Below are 13,147 nucleotides of genomic sequence, written 5' to 3' on the forward strand. Positions count from 1 at the left end.
CTGCACTCGTCCGTCGATTTGTTGGTGCCGGTGATTTTCCAATTCCGTCGGAGCCTCATTGAAGTTCGGTGTGCAGCGCACCCGATAGATCTCAGTTCTTGACTGGAGGCTACCAGTGGCCTCCAGTGGCCCGCCTTGCTGTCTGCTAGTCGTCCGGCATGGGCGCTGGCTAGACTAGATTGTTTTGACTGGTAGACTTTGGTCTGAGACGCACCCCTCCGGCCTTAATCAGGCTTATTAGCATCGGTGCTTTAGCACTGGAGCGCTCGTAAAGTGCTCGTGAGCTACCCGCGATCCCGGTCCATTTCATTTATTTGACGGACAGAACGCGCCTGTGGCTGATCGCCTGAAGTGATGTGCACATCCTCAACTTTGCTTAATGTTTCCATGGTACTGGACGTCGATGGCATCGTCTGATCCCGCGACCGTGAGAGACGCGGCGATGCTGAGCGGTAAATACGCGTCAACAGCGCGTGTCGCGACTTTGGCGAGCTCGTGAATGCCGCCGGATAACGTAAATCTCGGCTTGACCAGCTCGAGTCCCTCCCGTCGCGCACAGCGTCGGCGACGACCTCCAACCCGACTTGCATCCCAGCTCTAGTCATATCAAACATCACTTCCTAATCCAAAAGTACTTTTGTAAATCGGCCCTGCGCAGACGAGCACGATCATCGTCCGACCGTCGCGCCCCGCCATGCCTCCTCGCGTGCATCGGAATTCAGCATGGGACGTCAGCTTCCCAGGAGAGGCGCCCCCGGTGGTGCCAGAAAAGAGGAAAAGGGCGGAGGGAAGTGGGACCCAGGTGCGTGTGTCACATCGCCGTCGAAGGACGCCGCGAACCGTTGGCGCGGTCATTGGACGGGCTTGTGCGCGCGCGCTCACGCTGCGACGCTCATCTCGCATTTGGACAGGCTGCATATAATCACCGCCTCTCGAGGCCATCTGCAGATGCAGCCCAGCCCGGTACGTTACGCACCTCTTGAACGGCTGTCCATCGGCCGCACCACTGACTCAGGTGCCCCTGTCCAGCGCCGGTCGTAAATAGATACGTCCCCCCCGAAGATGTGGTTGAGGAGACGCCCAACACGCTGATCCTCGGAGAGGAGGGCCCGTTTGATGGCGGCGGTGATGGCGGCGACGAAATTCCCATCCGCCTGCTCACCGACTTCTGTATTTACGACCGCACGGAGGGCGACGCGATGGCCACGCTGCTGGGCGTGGTCGAGGACCTGTCCGAGCGCGAGCTCCGCGCGTCGGGCCTGGTGTCGCCGTACTTCGTCAACGAGGAGGACATGGGGCAGGAAGACGACGAGGAGGAGGCGTACGAGCCGCTGAGGCTGCAGTTGAGCACGTTGACCGGGTGGACAATCGACTACAGCCAGGCCGAAGAGTGAGTATCTCCTTCCCGTGCGGTGCGAGTGAACCAGCTGTGCGGTGCTCACGAATTTGCTCATCACACAAGCCCGATCTACATCAAAACCCGGTACGCGTGGTATATCCTGGTGAATCCGTCGCGGGGTTATCGCCCTTTGTTTATAAAATTCTATTCCGTGTACAAGACTGCCCAAAAGATCATCTCCGCTGCGCTCCACAATCCACAGCTGACCTACGCAGACTTCGTGAGGACGCAGTTTCGCGGAATCGACGACGTCCTGAGGCGGAAATTCCAACCGTCCGATATCGAACAAGCAGTATGGCTTCTTCATCCCTGCTCCTCATCTTTTCTCCTTGAAACCAATCATCTCGTGCTGCAGAAACCTATCATCGCCGTCACCGTCGCCGACCTAGACGGCGTCCCGGATCTGCCCAACCACCCCCTCATCCAACACATCCTCGGTGAAGAAAACCTCGGCCTCCCGCCCTCTCAAGGACACACCTCCTACCGCCAGCGCGAGCGCCCCAATAGGCTGAAGAACATCGCCCTGCACAACCTCGACCTCGCTGTCCTCCGCCCGGAGAATCAAAACCCGATCCAGATCTCTCCGCTCGTCTCGCAGCTCGCGGCGGGCATCTTCCATGGCGAGCTCGCGGTTGTCGGCCCGCCGCGCCGCGCGCCCGCGGCTGCGGAGCTCAGGCGCAGGGGCGAGAATGAGCGCGCGCTCCTTGAGGAGCTGTTACGGTCGGCGCGAGAGGAAGACAAGCCGATACGCTCGAGGCCAGAGTGGAGGCTGAAGCCGCGGTCCCCGTATCTGACGACTGCGAAGGTGGGTGGGAAGGAGTATTCGGTGGGTGCCTTCGTTTTGGTTCTGGCCTCGTGTATGCGGGCGACTCTGATGCGAGGGACTTGGTTGAGTGGACGTAGGTCGGCGACGTCGTCATCCTACCTATCGGGGTTGATCACGACGACAAAAAGATGCATGTTGAATTTCCGGACTCGGACAATATTCCGCCCAACGCGACGATTCCCGATTATTTCTGGTCCGTCCGTGTTGCGCATGCGGAGTGTGGCCCGCGCTGACCGCTCTTGGCACGCAGGTTCGCACAGATCGTGTTCATCAACGGAGAGGAGAACTTCATGCACGTCCGTTGGTTCGAGCACAGCTCCAGGACTATGCTGGGCGAATTATCACACCCCCGGGAGCTCTTCCTCACGGACGTCTGCGATAAGGAAAATTTGAACATCATCGCCGGTAAAGCGGAGGTTATACAGTTGGCCGCGGATGCGTCGCCGCCTCCATCGGACGACAGAGCGGGGCGCTATTTTTGGAAGTGCGTCTCTCTCACTTTACAGCGTGCTCATCTGTGTCGGCTCGACTGACGCGGAAGTATAGACAGGTGTATCTGAAGCATTCGGCGTCTTTTGTGGATCCGCCAAAATCGCTGGCGGTGGACGACTCGACACCGCCGGATAATTGCCACGCTTGCTTGATGAGCGCGCAACACGAGCAGGATTCGCAGGCGACGTCGATCAAGGGCGGCTATTCGTTCAAGGGATACAATCTGCACTATCGCGATTTCGTCCTCATCGCCTCTGAGGGCCATGGGCCGTGCAAAATCGGCCAGATCCTGCGTTACGAGCATGCCAAGCGGCACAGCGAGCCCGTTGGGGTCGTTGCGAGGCTGTTCGGAAGGGTAAACGACATTGGCGACATCCCGCCAGACGTCAGTATGCGAAGTGAGGTGCGTGGGATGTCCAATCGTTGAATGATCTTGTTGATAAAACGGCCCGCAGCAACAACTGTTTGCGACGGAGGACGAATGGCGCTTTGTACACACGGACATCATCCGTCCCGTGTATGTCCTACACAACCAATCGGTGCCCAACTACGCGCAGTGGGTGGAGCAGTCTCCGGACCATTTCTACGTGATCTTCCACTTCCCCACGCTCAGCCCGGAGTCGTGGGCCGAGCGCAGGGAGTTCCAGTGGGAGGAGATGCGCGTCTGTGGATCGTGCGTCGATGCGAGGTACCTGCATCTCGAGCGCGTGCGCGAATTCGAGACGGACGCGGAGCGCAAGCCGCTGCGCATCTTCGACCCTTTTGTGGGCGTCGGCGCGCTGGCGCTGGGCCTGGAGCGCGCGGGGGGCATGAAGCTCACGCACGCTGTCGAAATCTCTCCGAGCGCCGCCCAAACCCTGCAGTGCGTCTCGTTCCCCTCGCTGATCGCTGGATATGACGTAGATTATGCCATAGAAATAATTGCCCTTCTGCGATCGTGTACAATCAGTGTTCTAATGAGGTTTACCGCTACGCGGTTCGGCGGCACAAGCTTCATTCGGATGAGACGCTGCGGGATCTGCATCACAAGCTGCTCCCTCCACCTCCAAAGCCGGGAGATATTGACTGCATCACTGCCGGGTTTCCTTGGTGCGTGGTCTTCTCGGACGCCGTCGCTTCGACTGACACTCCGCGCCATCCCTCGCAGCCAACCGCATTCGACGCTCAACATGTTCCAAAAAGCAAACGACGTGAAGAGCCACCTGATACTGAACTTGCTGTCCTGGGTCGATTTCTTGGAGCCCAAGTACTGCATCTTCGAGAACGTCAAGGGCTTCCTGCAGTATAATCCGGGGGCGGTGCAAGTCGACATACACCGGGTGGAAGGAGGGATCGAGATGGGGGGGTTGCGATTCCTGGTTCACGCGATGCTCTCCATGAAGTGCGTCCCCACTTTTTACTTCCCCCTCCCCCAATTCACCCCTCGCTCCCAACAGCTACCAGGTCCGCTTCGGCCTCCTACAGGCGGGGCACTACGGCACCCCGCAGACCCGCATCCGTTTTTTCCTGGTCGCCGCGCGCCGCGGACTCGTGCTCCCCGAGCTGCCACAGCCGACGCACGACTTCCCGCAGTACCGCAAGCTCGAGATCCACTTCCCGAACGGGCACGCCATCCAGCCCATCCGGGCGCTGCGCGGCACGGCGCCGCTTCCGTTCGTCTCGATCAAGGACGCGATCGGGGATCTGCCCCAGTTCGACTGGTGCGCCCCCCGCGAATCTGCCATGCCATCGCCGTGTCCTGACTGACTTCTTTTCTCTCTCTCTCTCTCGCGCGCGCGCGCGTGCGCACCAGGGAGAACCCGATGTACGTGCGCAATCCGGCCAGAAAGCCGGCGCAGGAACGCGAGCGCGCGGAGACGATCCCGGTGGTTGTCTGCGACTCCCATCGCCCATCCGCCGGGCCCCGCGGGAAGCAGCCGTACCACAGCGAGCCGCAGACCTCGTTCCAGGCGCGGTGTCGCGCGCGGGAGACGACGGATCTGCAGCACATCACGCGCACGATGAAGCCGGCCGACGTCCAGAGGTGCGTGCGCGCGCGGTGACGTTTGCGTTGGTGTTGGCTGAGGCTTGTATTTGTTCATCTAGGGTGATCACCATCCCGCTCGAAGTTGGCGCCGACTACAGATGTGAGTCCCCCTCTCCCAACGACGACGACGACGACGACGCTCCCTTACGAGCACAACCCTGACCGCTCCCGCGTCTCTCTAATTGTTACTCAGCACTGCCCGCAGAGCTGCGGCAATGGCAGTTCGCGAACCCGCACTCGGCCGTCGCCAAAGGGGGCTACCGACCCGGTACGTGTGCCCCGTCCGTTGCCGCCCATCGAGCAGCCGGCCCACGCCCCACTTTTTTTTTCTGCATTCTTTCTGTTTCAAGGTCTATACGGCCGACTAGACAGCGACGGCTTCTTCCAGACGACGGTGACGAACGTAGGGCCGACGGCGAAGCAGAGCAAAGTGCTGCATCCCTACGTACGTCCCCGGCCTTTCCCGCCGCCCATCGTCGATTGACGCGACGCTACAACTGACGCGACATAACGTCGGTCGGCTCTGCGACGCGGCTTACTCCATCTTCGCCTGCAGCTGAAGCGCATCGTGACCGTCCGCGAGCTGGCACGCTCGCAGGGCTTCTCCGACGACTTTGTCTTCTACTCGCTCAACGGGGACGTCGACGCGGTGAGCCCTCGCTTCTCTCCGAGACGGACAGCGCCACGTTCGCTCGATCGCTCAATCACTCACGCAACTACACACCCCTCCGTCTCTCCAGATGCTCCGACAGATCGGCAACGCCGTCCCGCTGCCCGTCGGCGCCGCCCTCGGGAGAGAGCTCAAGGCCGCCATGCTCAAAAAGTGGCAGCAGGACAGGGAGGACGTGACCTACGTAGAGTGATGCACATCATGAAGCATACGATACGATGCCCCAAAAATAATAGCACCTCGCAGTCGATGGACGTTCCGCGTTCCGCATCTGACGAGTAGGTTACGTTCTGAGACATCAATGCAGCGCGGTGCGGGCGTTAGAGTACATACACACGACACTGTGCGGCACGGCCTCGGCCTCGGCGCCGTCGCATACGAGTACATACATACAAAACCAGCACAGGAAAACACGACAGGTAAGAGCGTGACAGAGGGGAGTATAAATACCGTGCAGCGAAGAAGAACATGGATGGGGCGGCGGGGGCGTGGGAGGTTAAATGATGGGTTGCAAATGTAGGCGCATCGGACGCTCTAAGGGCTGTAGACTGGCAAGTTTGCCATAGGATGCCTAGGTTACGAGGATACGGGCTCGACCAGCGCCGCTGCAGGATCCTTCTTAGGCTCACCGGTGTCCTCGCTACTTATAAAAAAAAGAGTAAGGGGGATGTTTGACATTGGAGGCAGTACTAGAGTTAATTCCGGTTACCTGGGAGTGAGCGAGGGTGTTTCGCTCTCTTGACGGGATTGCTCGCCTAGGGTTGGTGTGGGAACGGAGGTAGGGGCTGGCGCAGGACCGTCATTGTCCCGGATATGCGTTCCGTCCGGCGCGATTCCACAATGCCTGTTAGACAAAAAAATCAGCACAGCCCCCCTCGCGCCTCCAACGCACTACTCACTCGACCACCTGCGCCCAATAGCTCTCAAAGTCCCACTCGAACTCGTACTCGCCGCCAAAGTCGGCGTCGAGCTGCGCGCGCGGGACAAGCTCGAACAGGTCCGGGTTGAAGCGCATCTTGTCGCGCGTGATGGGGTCGAGGAAGGGCGCGATGCCCTTGTAGAAGAAGGAGAGCAGCATCGGGAGGTTGACGACGAGCGCGCGGCCCAGGGTCTCGACGTAGTGCTGTTGCAGGATCGTGAGGACCTGCAGTTCCCGGCGGGATCAGTTCCTGGGGGCCTGTGATAGGAAGTACGGGGGTGTACCTTGCGCGCGATGGAGATGGAGGGGTTCGTGCGCAGCGTCGTGCTCTTGTAATCGACGATGATCATGAGCGACTCTTGGCCTGGCGGCATCATGTCCTTTGCGCGCTCGCTGTGGGACGGCGACCATGAGTAAAAAGATAGCAACAATTGAACAGGAGCAACAATTGAACAGGGACAACAGTTGAGCAGAGATGAGCTCACAGGACCCAGACGAGGTGGCGCAGTTGGCGCGGAGAGGTCTCAGTGTTTTCGCGCCCGGGGCGCATGTAGATGATGGGCCGGCCGTCGACGTCGAAGCCGTTCAGGATGCTAGAAGGCGTGACGCAAGGAAAAATTAAAACCGGCCAGCATACTCTTAGCTCCCCGCGAGTGAGTAGGAACGCACATTTTTCCAGTCTCGGCTTCGATTTTGACCTTCGTTGTAAGAGGCGTTAGCACATCGTAGGTGGAGGCGCGCTCGGCGGGAAAACACGCACCTCATCTGGGGGAATGAGATCGGGTTTGAACTCGCGGCGCCATTCGAGGGTACCCTTGATGCGCTTCATGCCGTCGTCGAGCTTCCACTTGGCGGCGCGCATGTAGCGCGGGAGGGTGTCGGACCTGTCGAGCCAGCGGCGCTCGAAGGGGTGGTACGGGTCGGACTCGGGAAGCGCGATCGAGTGCGCGTACTGTGAGCGGGCAAGCACGATATAAATGAGCACGGCGCGTCTGAATGCGAAGGGCGGGGCGCGCACCTCGCGCAGGGCGGCGATCTGCGCGGTCTGCTCTTCCGTGTATGTGTGCACGGGGTTGATCACGGTGCCGGGGGCGGGGGCGGTGATGAACTGGGTGGTCTTCGCCATGGGGCACGATGTCTGTGACGGCGGCGGCGGTGGGAAGAGGACGGGGAAGGAGGACAAGGAGAGTTGTGGGCCATGGATGCATGGTGAAGACGCTGGGCGTGGAGATGACAAACGGAGATCACTTGCCTTGACTCGATCCGCTAACTCCGGTGCTTCGGCGCTCGCACTCCCTCGCCTGCTCACGTCATGCAGTCCCGCCAGGTCCCGCCCCTCCGTTCAGCTCCTCGGAGAGCAGCGCCCTCTTGACCCTGGTTTGTATCTCAGAGTGGCCCATGGGACGGTCGTTGCATGCAATAGACCCCTGAAACAACCCAATAGATTGACAAGCAATACACGTACGCCCACACGCACACCTGTTGTCAGTTGACATATGACATTCTCTCTTCTCTCCGAGATCAGCCGAGCCAGCACCAGCGACGCCGCGGGGCCCGACAGCAGTCTCCTCACCAGCATCGACTGATGCGTCTCGTCTAGCCCATTCTTCTTAGCTCATCTATGACCCACAGACACGACGCAGGATGGGCACCCACTAAAATCTAGTTCACCGCCTGCTCAACGTCATATTCCTCTCGTCCGCTGGGGCTCCAAAGACACGATTGACTATGCCGACAGACAGACATTCAGCACTTACAATTGCTAGCACAATGCAAGCACTCTATGTTCAGGCTATCAAAGACGATCGAATAACCAAAGAGGTTCCCGACGGAAAAATAAACGAACAGCAAGAACAGCAAAGCAAGTACGAATGCGTGGCAAGTAGGACAGCATTGCGGCATAGAGAGGACTCGATCTAATACAGGGATCCCTAGGATGAATGCAAACGAAAGTACACGTTACGTATCGTAAGAAGGGTTATAATGACGAAAAATCATACATGAGCCGCGACTGGTGAGTGAGCAGAAAACGGTTTGGGAAATTTAGGACAGGAATTCAAGCACTGCCAACTGAGCTCGCGACAGCGCCCATGATCCACCGATTGAGCAAGACCAGATGCAGCACGTTATCATCCACCGCAAACATTCTGCCATTCTCTAGCATCCCCAGCGGCATGCCCGACACCCAAGTCAACGCATCAAGAATTGGCCAAAATCTCTTGAGTCCTGAATATTGAAACCACATAGCCAAGCCGGAGACAATAACTGAGCACGGAAGGGTCGTATACGCCATGTACCTCGTCGGGAATTCGCTATCGTCCGCCCACGTCTTTTCCCGCAGCTGCTGAAGTGCCAAGGTCACGGTTATGAGTATTGTCGTGCCCATGCATAGTACGATTGATGTGTATACAACCCAGCCGGGGGTCGGCGAAAAAGGACCGAAGTTGAGTGCGTCTCGCGTGGGTCCTTGAAATACGGCACCAAAGATAGCGGCAGCGAGACCGAAGGTATTCAGCAGGACCCCAGGGCGGAGAGATCCTTGCTTGGGCGAGGAACGGTCAAAGGTCGCAATGGCCATGAGCTCCTGGGATCCTGGAACGTACATCTTCATCCCCGGTTCATCCGTCACTGCCGTTTTGCCATAGTATAGACTGTGCCAATCGGTCAGACGGCCAGCATACAGTGAATTGGACAATGCAACACTAGTCCAAACGCCGGCAGATGTTCCAACCGACAGAAAATAGCAGATAATCACCTGGCCGAAAAGGCCTGCGATGAGGAAAGGATACGCAGAACGCCGGTTGAGTCCACCACTAAAGACGAGGTCGAAAAATGCAGGTTTGTTCGCGTACTCGTCTATCTCGGCGAGTACTGTCTCAATCCGCGTGAGATAGGCCTCGTCGGCGGTCACCTCTTTCATACCCCAGCGTCCATGTAGGTTCTGAATAGTGAGCCGGCCTTTGTCGAGCAGGACACCGCCGAGAATGGCGATCCAAAGGGTCTGTCCAACGCTGATCTGTGCAAGTTTCGGTGAATCGGATGGATCGAAATTTTGTTTGATGTACTGCACGACACGATAGTATGCGGTGGCGAGTTCGGCCAATGATGCAGTGACTTTGGAGCCCTCGGGAGCGTATGAATGGAAGTCGACAGCACATATGGGAGTGTCATATTTGACAGGATCTTTGTCAAGGTCAAGGGTATACGGGCCTTCTTTCTTGTCGCTGTCGTTATAAGCCAATGCGTGGAGTTTGCTCTGGGAGTGTGGACGGCGGACTAATTGTGCGGCTACGACGAACAGAGCAAACTCCTCGCTGTCAACGTCGACAACGGAGCTGGCCGGCATATTTTTAGTGGAAAAAACAACCTGGCCACCCTTCTTGATTACTACCTCCCATTCTCGGAAAACATGATAGTCGATTGCAGCAAACAGTAGGAAATCGTGTGCTGAGGGAGTGACAGAGGAGGGCTTGATCGGGGACGAAATCAAGGGGCCGCTGCCATTGGGCGCAGGAATCACAAGACCTTCGGGCGTCAAACTCCAAAGCGATGGGTCGACGGTCGATGGTTCGTACAGGACGCATTTCAAACACTGTAAGGCCTTTCGAAGGGCCTCCGATCGCGCAAGAGCGGTAACTTGATCTGCTTGGATCCAAAAATTGGATTTTCCATATGCTGTACGTATACCTGGAACAAAATGGCAGGCACTTGCAACCCAGTTGACACGCTGCATTATGGGAATCGAGATCACGGGGAGGCCCGACCACAGAAACCATCCTATAGCAGGCTCGATCTCCCAGATTTTATCGGGAGGTGTTCCCAAGGCGGCATAGAGGACACTTGCAAGGAGTAGAAGGCCTGACGGCCAAGATACGACGTCGTTCACCGGCGCTTGTGCTAGGACAGGGTGTATGACAGTAAAGAGAGTGGTAAGAGCAGGGAAGTGAAAAGAGGATCGGATTGCTGTGAAAAGCGGCATGGTTTCCCTATGGAAGGGCCCAAAGGTCAGAGCTTTAGAATGCACATTCTGCTGAGGACCATGAGAGGGTAGGAGATGGGCTGGAGCTATCGATGTTTGTGCCCCCTGCCCTCTGCATAGTAAGTCGTAGCAATATAGTACGTACCAGTCAAAGGACCAGGGAATGTAGGAAGGGATGACCGAGAGCAAGGGCAAGAGCCATCTACGGCCAGCCCCCATGGTCTTTAAGCCTTGCAGTGACAGCGCAAAACACGAAGCCTATGCCTGTATACGGTCAGCACTCAGCAAAGTTGGTGAAATGAAGGGCAACTAGCCCGTTGCGCAAACGCCCATATGATCCTGATATAGACTGATATAGCTTACAACAGCTTATAACCCCCGTGTCGTACTTACGGAATAAATGCGGAAGCATTTGTCATGCAGCCGTAGGAAGACTTTCCACAGCTATGCATCGGCCAATGGGACAACTAGCTCTAAAGGTGGTGTATGTGGGCGTCGAGACAGCAATGCACACGTCGTGTTGCCGGACCTCGGCCAATGATACAATGTAAAGAAAGTGCTTTCCGTCAACTTCCGTCGGTCAGGCAAAAGCGTGTAAGAAATGCTTCAAACAAACAGGATAATCGGACAAGTCGTCTCTGGGAATCGGTCTCTGGCGGCGGAAAACAAAGGATTTAAACTGTAAGACCAAAACAAGCATCTCGACAAGGCAAATGCTCCGAATATGTATTCTTCTCAATGGTGCACTTGCCTGTTGACCATTCTTGAAGACACTGCAATTCTAAATCTATCCTGTTCGACAACGAGGTTTCATGTGATCCAGCTGCTAAGTATAGTCTTTCATATCCAAGCATATGACATGCCTCGTTCCCGCTGTGCTCTATACCCACTGCGCCATGCATCAATGGAAGGTCTTAGGCTTGGCAATGGCTGGCGTCCATGAAAGCTGTGAGTGCCGGTCAACATATACTTATATGCTCGCTAGTACGTGAGAAGTAAGGGTCTCAGGTGCTGCGCAAAATAAGGAAATGACACTGTCAAAACAAAACTTGCGGTGACTATTGAGTAGGCTACATCAAAAGGTGGAACTTACCTGAGAGACAATTGTATTGGGCATATAGGACTAGTACATCTGGGTCAACTTATGCCGAGCCGTTCTAAGATACCCAGCATCAGGAGACTCCACGGCACAGGCGCAAGGCCAAAGTACTCACGAGGAACTGGTTCACCGCCATGGCCAGCGGCACGATCGCCGAGTCGCTCATATCGTCCACGAAAAGCACGTTCGGGAAGACCCCCGCGCTGCACGCGGGCAGCAGCTTGCTATACAGCAGCGGGTTCGCCGTGCGCGCGAGGTCCAGGATCCCGCTCGCCGTCCCGAACTCGCACGTCGCTGCCTCCGTCGCGTCCTGCGTGAGCGTCCACGACAGCAGCCTATACGCGACGCCGGGCACCTGCAGCTTCGCAAGCTGGTCCGCGACCATCGTCGCCGCGTCGTTCGTGTTCGAGTAGCTGTTGTACGCGTTGAGCTGCGCGTACGTGTAGAACCCCTGCCCGTGGTACGCGCCGAGCCCCGTGCTCGCGTCGCCCGGGGAGAAGATCACGACCACGGCGGGCGTGCCGGCGCCTATGAACTGGTCCAGCGTGAGCAGCGTCAGGTCGACGGACGTCGGGTCCCCCGGCGCGACGAAGAGGTGCTGCAGTGACCCTGCGAGCAGCGCAAACAGCGCGTCCCACTCGCCCTGGTTGAAGTTCCTATACGCGTCGTTCCCCACGTCCGTGTTCAGATCGTGCGACAGGTCCAGGATCACGAGCTCCGCATTGTCCACCGTGAACGCGTTCACGTCGTCCACGATGCTCTGTATTGACTGCCCATTCGCGCCCTGCCACGTCACGTTCCCCAGGTCTGAGTAGTGCCCCGTGTAGTACTCCCCCCCGCTGATCGCCGGGCGCACGTCGAAGTACCGCGCGCCCGCGGCCAGCTGGCCCGCGATGCCCGTGGTCTGCGTGAGCGAGTTGCAGTCGAACGCGCCCGCCGTGCCACCGTTCCGCGCGCTCATCCCCGCATCGTGCGCGCCGGGCATGCAGATCTCGCGCAGTGTCCGCGCGCCGAGCGTCCCGCGCGCGCTTTGCATCCACGCCAAGGGCGGGTTGTTGGACGTGAAGTTATCCGACGCGCCGGCGAGCACGAACGGCACGGCGCCGTTCCACGCCCAGCCTAGCGGGATCGTGCTGCCCTGCGGGTTGTTCTGCGTGCTGATCGCTTCGAGGTAGGCTTGGAGCGCGAAGACGCCCTTGGGCGCGCGCGCCTGGATCTGGAACGCGTACGACGTGTCTGCGTTCGAAACGCCACCCAACACAGCTCAGGTCCAACGCCTCACTGAATTGTAGAACGAATGGACGCGACGTGCCTGCGAGCGCGAACGTGACCTCGCCGGCGTCGTCCGCCTGGTCGTGCGACACGTGCTGGTCCCACTCGACGTACACCGCCGCGACCTGGCCAGGCGCGAGTGTCGCAGGGAACGACCACGCGTTCATCTGGTACGAGTGCACGTACGTCTGAGTCCACGTATACGGCGTGCCGTTCAGGAGGTTGAGGGTGCCCCCTTGGCCCATTGCTCGCCGGTGCGCGTGTATGTGGAGGCGATGGAGGGGAGAAGGAAGACAAGAGGAGGGGAGAGCGGGAGATGCGGGGAGGGAGATGGTGGGAATGGCGACCGGCGGCGGGGGCAGCTTTTCTGAGATATCAAGAATGGAAGAGGCTCTTTTGCCACGCTCGCGCTGGAAATAGGTCGTCGGGGGCAGGAACGGGCCCGAAGCTGCTTGCGCCTCGACG

The 13,147-nt window shown here is 58.2% G+C and overlaps 4 protein-coding genes across 4 annotated transcripts; 1 reads left to right on the forward strand and 3 right to left on the reverse strand.

The window, feature by feature from the left end:
- Nucleotides 1–694: 694 nt before the first annotated feature.
- Nucleotides 695–5,713, forward strand: HETIRDRAFT_442857 (uncharacterized protein; the record flags this gene model as incomplete). Its single annotated transcript, XM_009542307.1, has 18 exons — nucleotides 695–802; nucleotides 912–963; nucleotides 1,063–1,390; nucleotides 1,463–1,691; nucleotides 1,755–2,225; nucleotides 2,303–2,418; nucleotides 2,476–2,709; nucleotides 2,772–3,120; nucleotides 3,173–3,579; nucleotides 3,633–3,806; nucleotides 3,865–4,098; nucleotides 4,154–4,417; nucleotides 4,510–4,740; nucleotides 4,803–4,843; nucleotides 4,937–5,011; nucleotides 5,094–5,188; nucleotides 5,300–5,392; nucleotides 5,484–5,713. The coding sequence occupies 18 exons, from the start codon at nucleotides 695–697 to the stop codon at nucleotides 5,604–5,606; spliced, it is 3,624 nt and encodes a 1,207-aa protein (XP_009540602.1). The 3' UTR covers nucleotides 5,607–5,713.
- Nucleotides 5,714–5,736: 23 nt separating this feature from the next.
- HETIRDRAFT_30399 (phosphatidylinositol transfer protein PDR16) lies at nucleotides 5,737–7,458 on the reverse strand (the record flags this gene model as incomplete). Its single annotated transcript, XM_009541979.1, has 8 exons — nucleotides 5,737–6,056; nucleotides 6,123–6,257; nucleotides 6,313–6,557; nucleotides 6,617–6,725; nucleotides 6,818–6,925; nucleotides 7,002–7,030; nucleotides 7,093–7,284; nucleotides 7,351–7,458. The coding sequence occupies 8 exons, from the start codon at nucleotides 7,456–7,458 to the stop codon at nucleotides 5,990–5,992; spliced, it is 993 nt and encodes a 330-aa protein (XP_009540274.1). The 3' UTR covers nucleotides 5,737–5,989.
- Nucleotides 7,459–8,096: 638 nt separating this feature from the next.
- HETIRDRAFT_377159 (uncharacterized protein) lies at nucleotides 8,097–10,639 on the reverse strand. The gene is made up of 2 exons (XM_009542308.1): nucleotides 10,457–10,639; nucleotides 8,097–10,318 (listed from the first exon to the last, which is right to left on the reverse strand). The coding sequence occupies exons 1-2, from the start codon at nucleotides 10,528–10,530 to the stop codon at nucleotides 8,389–8,391; spliced, it is 2,004 nt and encodes a 667-aa protein (XP_009540603.1). The 5' UTR covers nucleotides 10,531–10,639; the 3' UTR covers nucleotides 8,097–8,388.
- A 365-nt stretch (nucleotides 10,640–11,004) lies between these two features.
- HETIRDRAFT_406583 (uncharacterized protein) lies at nucleotides 11,005–13,003 on the reverse strand. The gene is made up of 4 exons (XM_009542309.1): nucleotides 12,723–13,003; nucleotides 11,526–12,646; nucleotides 11,405–11,468; nucleotides 11,005–11,345 (listed from the first exon to the last, which is right to left on the reverse strand). The coding sequence occupies exons 1-3, from the start codon at nucleotides 12,925–12,927 to the stop codon at nucleotides 11,454–11,456; spliced, it is 1,341 nt and encodes a 446-aa protein (XP_009540604.1). The 5' UTR covers nucleotides 12,928–13,003; the 3' UTR covers nucleotides 11,005–11,345; nucleotides 11,405–11,453.
- Between the last annotated feature and the right edge of the window lie 144 nt (nucleotides 13,004–13,147).

This window comes from Heterobasidion irregulare, assembly GCF_000320585.1.
Source record: "Heterobasidion irregulare TC 32-1 unplaced genomic scaffold scaffold_01, whole genome shotgun sequence".
Classification (NCBI taxonomy): domain Eukaryota; kingdom Fungi; phylum Basidiomycota; class Agaricomycetes; order Russulales; family Bondarzewiaceae; genus Heterobasidion; species Heterobasidion irregulare.

What these genes read in the sequence shown, in the direction of transcription:
- HETIRDRAFT_406583 (XM_009542309.1), bottom strand. Translation starts at nt 12,927, where the DNA reads ATGGGCCAAGGGGGCACCCTCAACCTCCTGAACGGCACGCCGTATACG. An exon ending in GGTCACGTTCGCGCTCGCAG is followed by an intron (nt 12,647 to 12,722) that starts GCACGTCGCGTC and finishes TTTCGAACGCAG; the next exon opens with ACACGTCGTACGCGTTCCAG.
- HETIRDRAFT_377159 (XM_009542308.1), bottom strand. Translation starts at nt 10,530, where the DNA reads ATGGGGGCTGGCCGTAGATGGCTCTTGCCCTTGCTCTCGGTCATCCCT. An exon ending in ATTCCCTGGTCCTTTGACTG is followed by an intron (nt 10,319 to 10,456) that starts GTACGTACTATA and finishes GCCCTTCCATAG; the next exon opens with GGAAACCATGCCGCTTTTCA.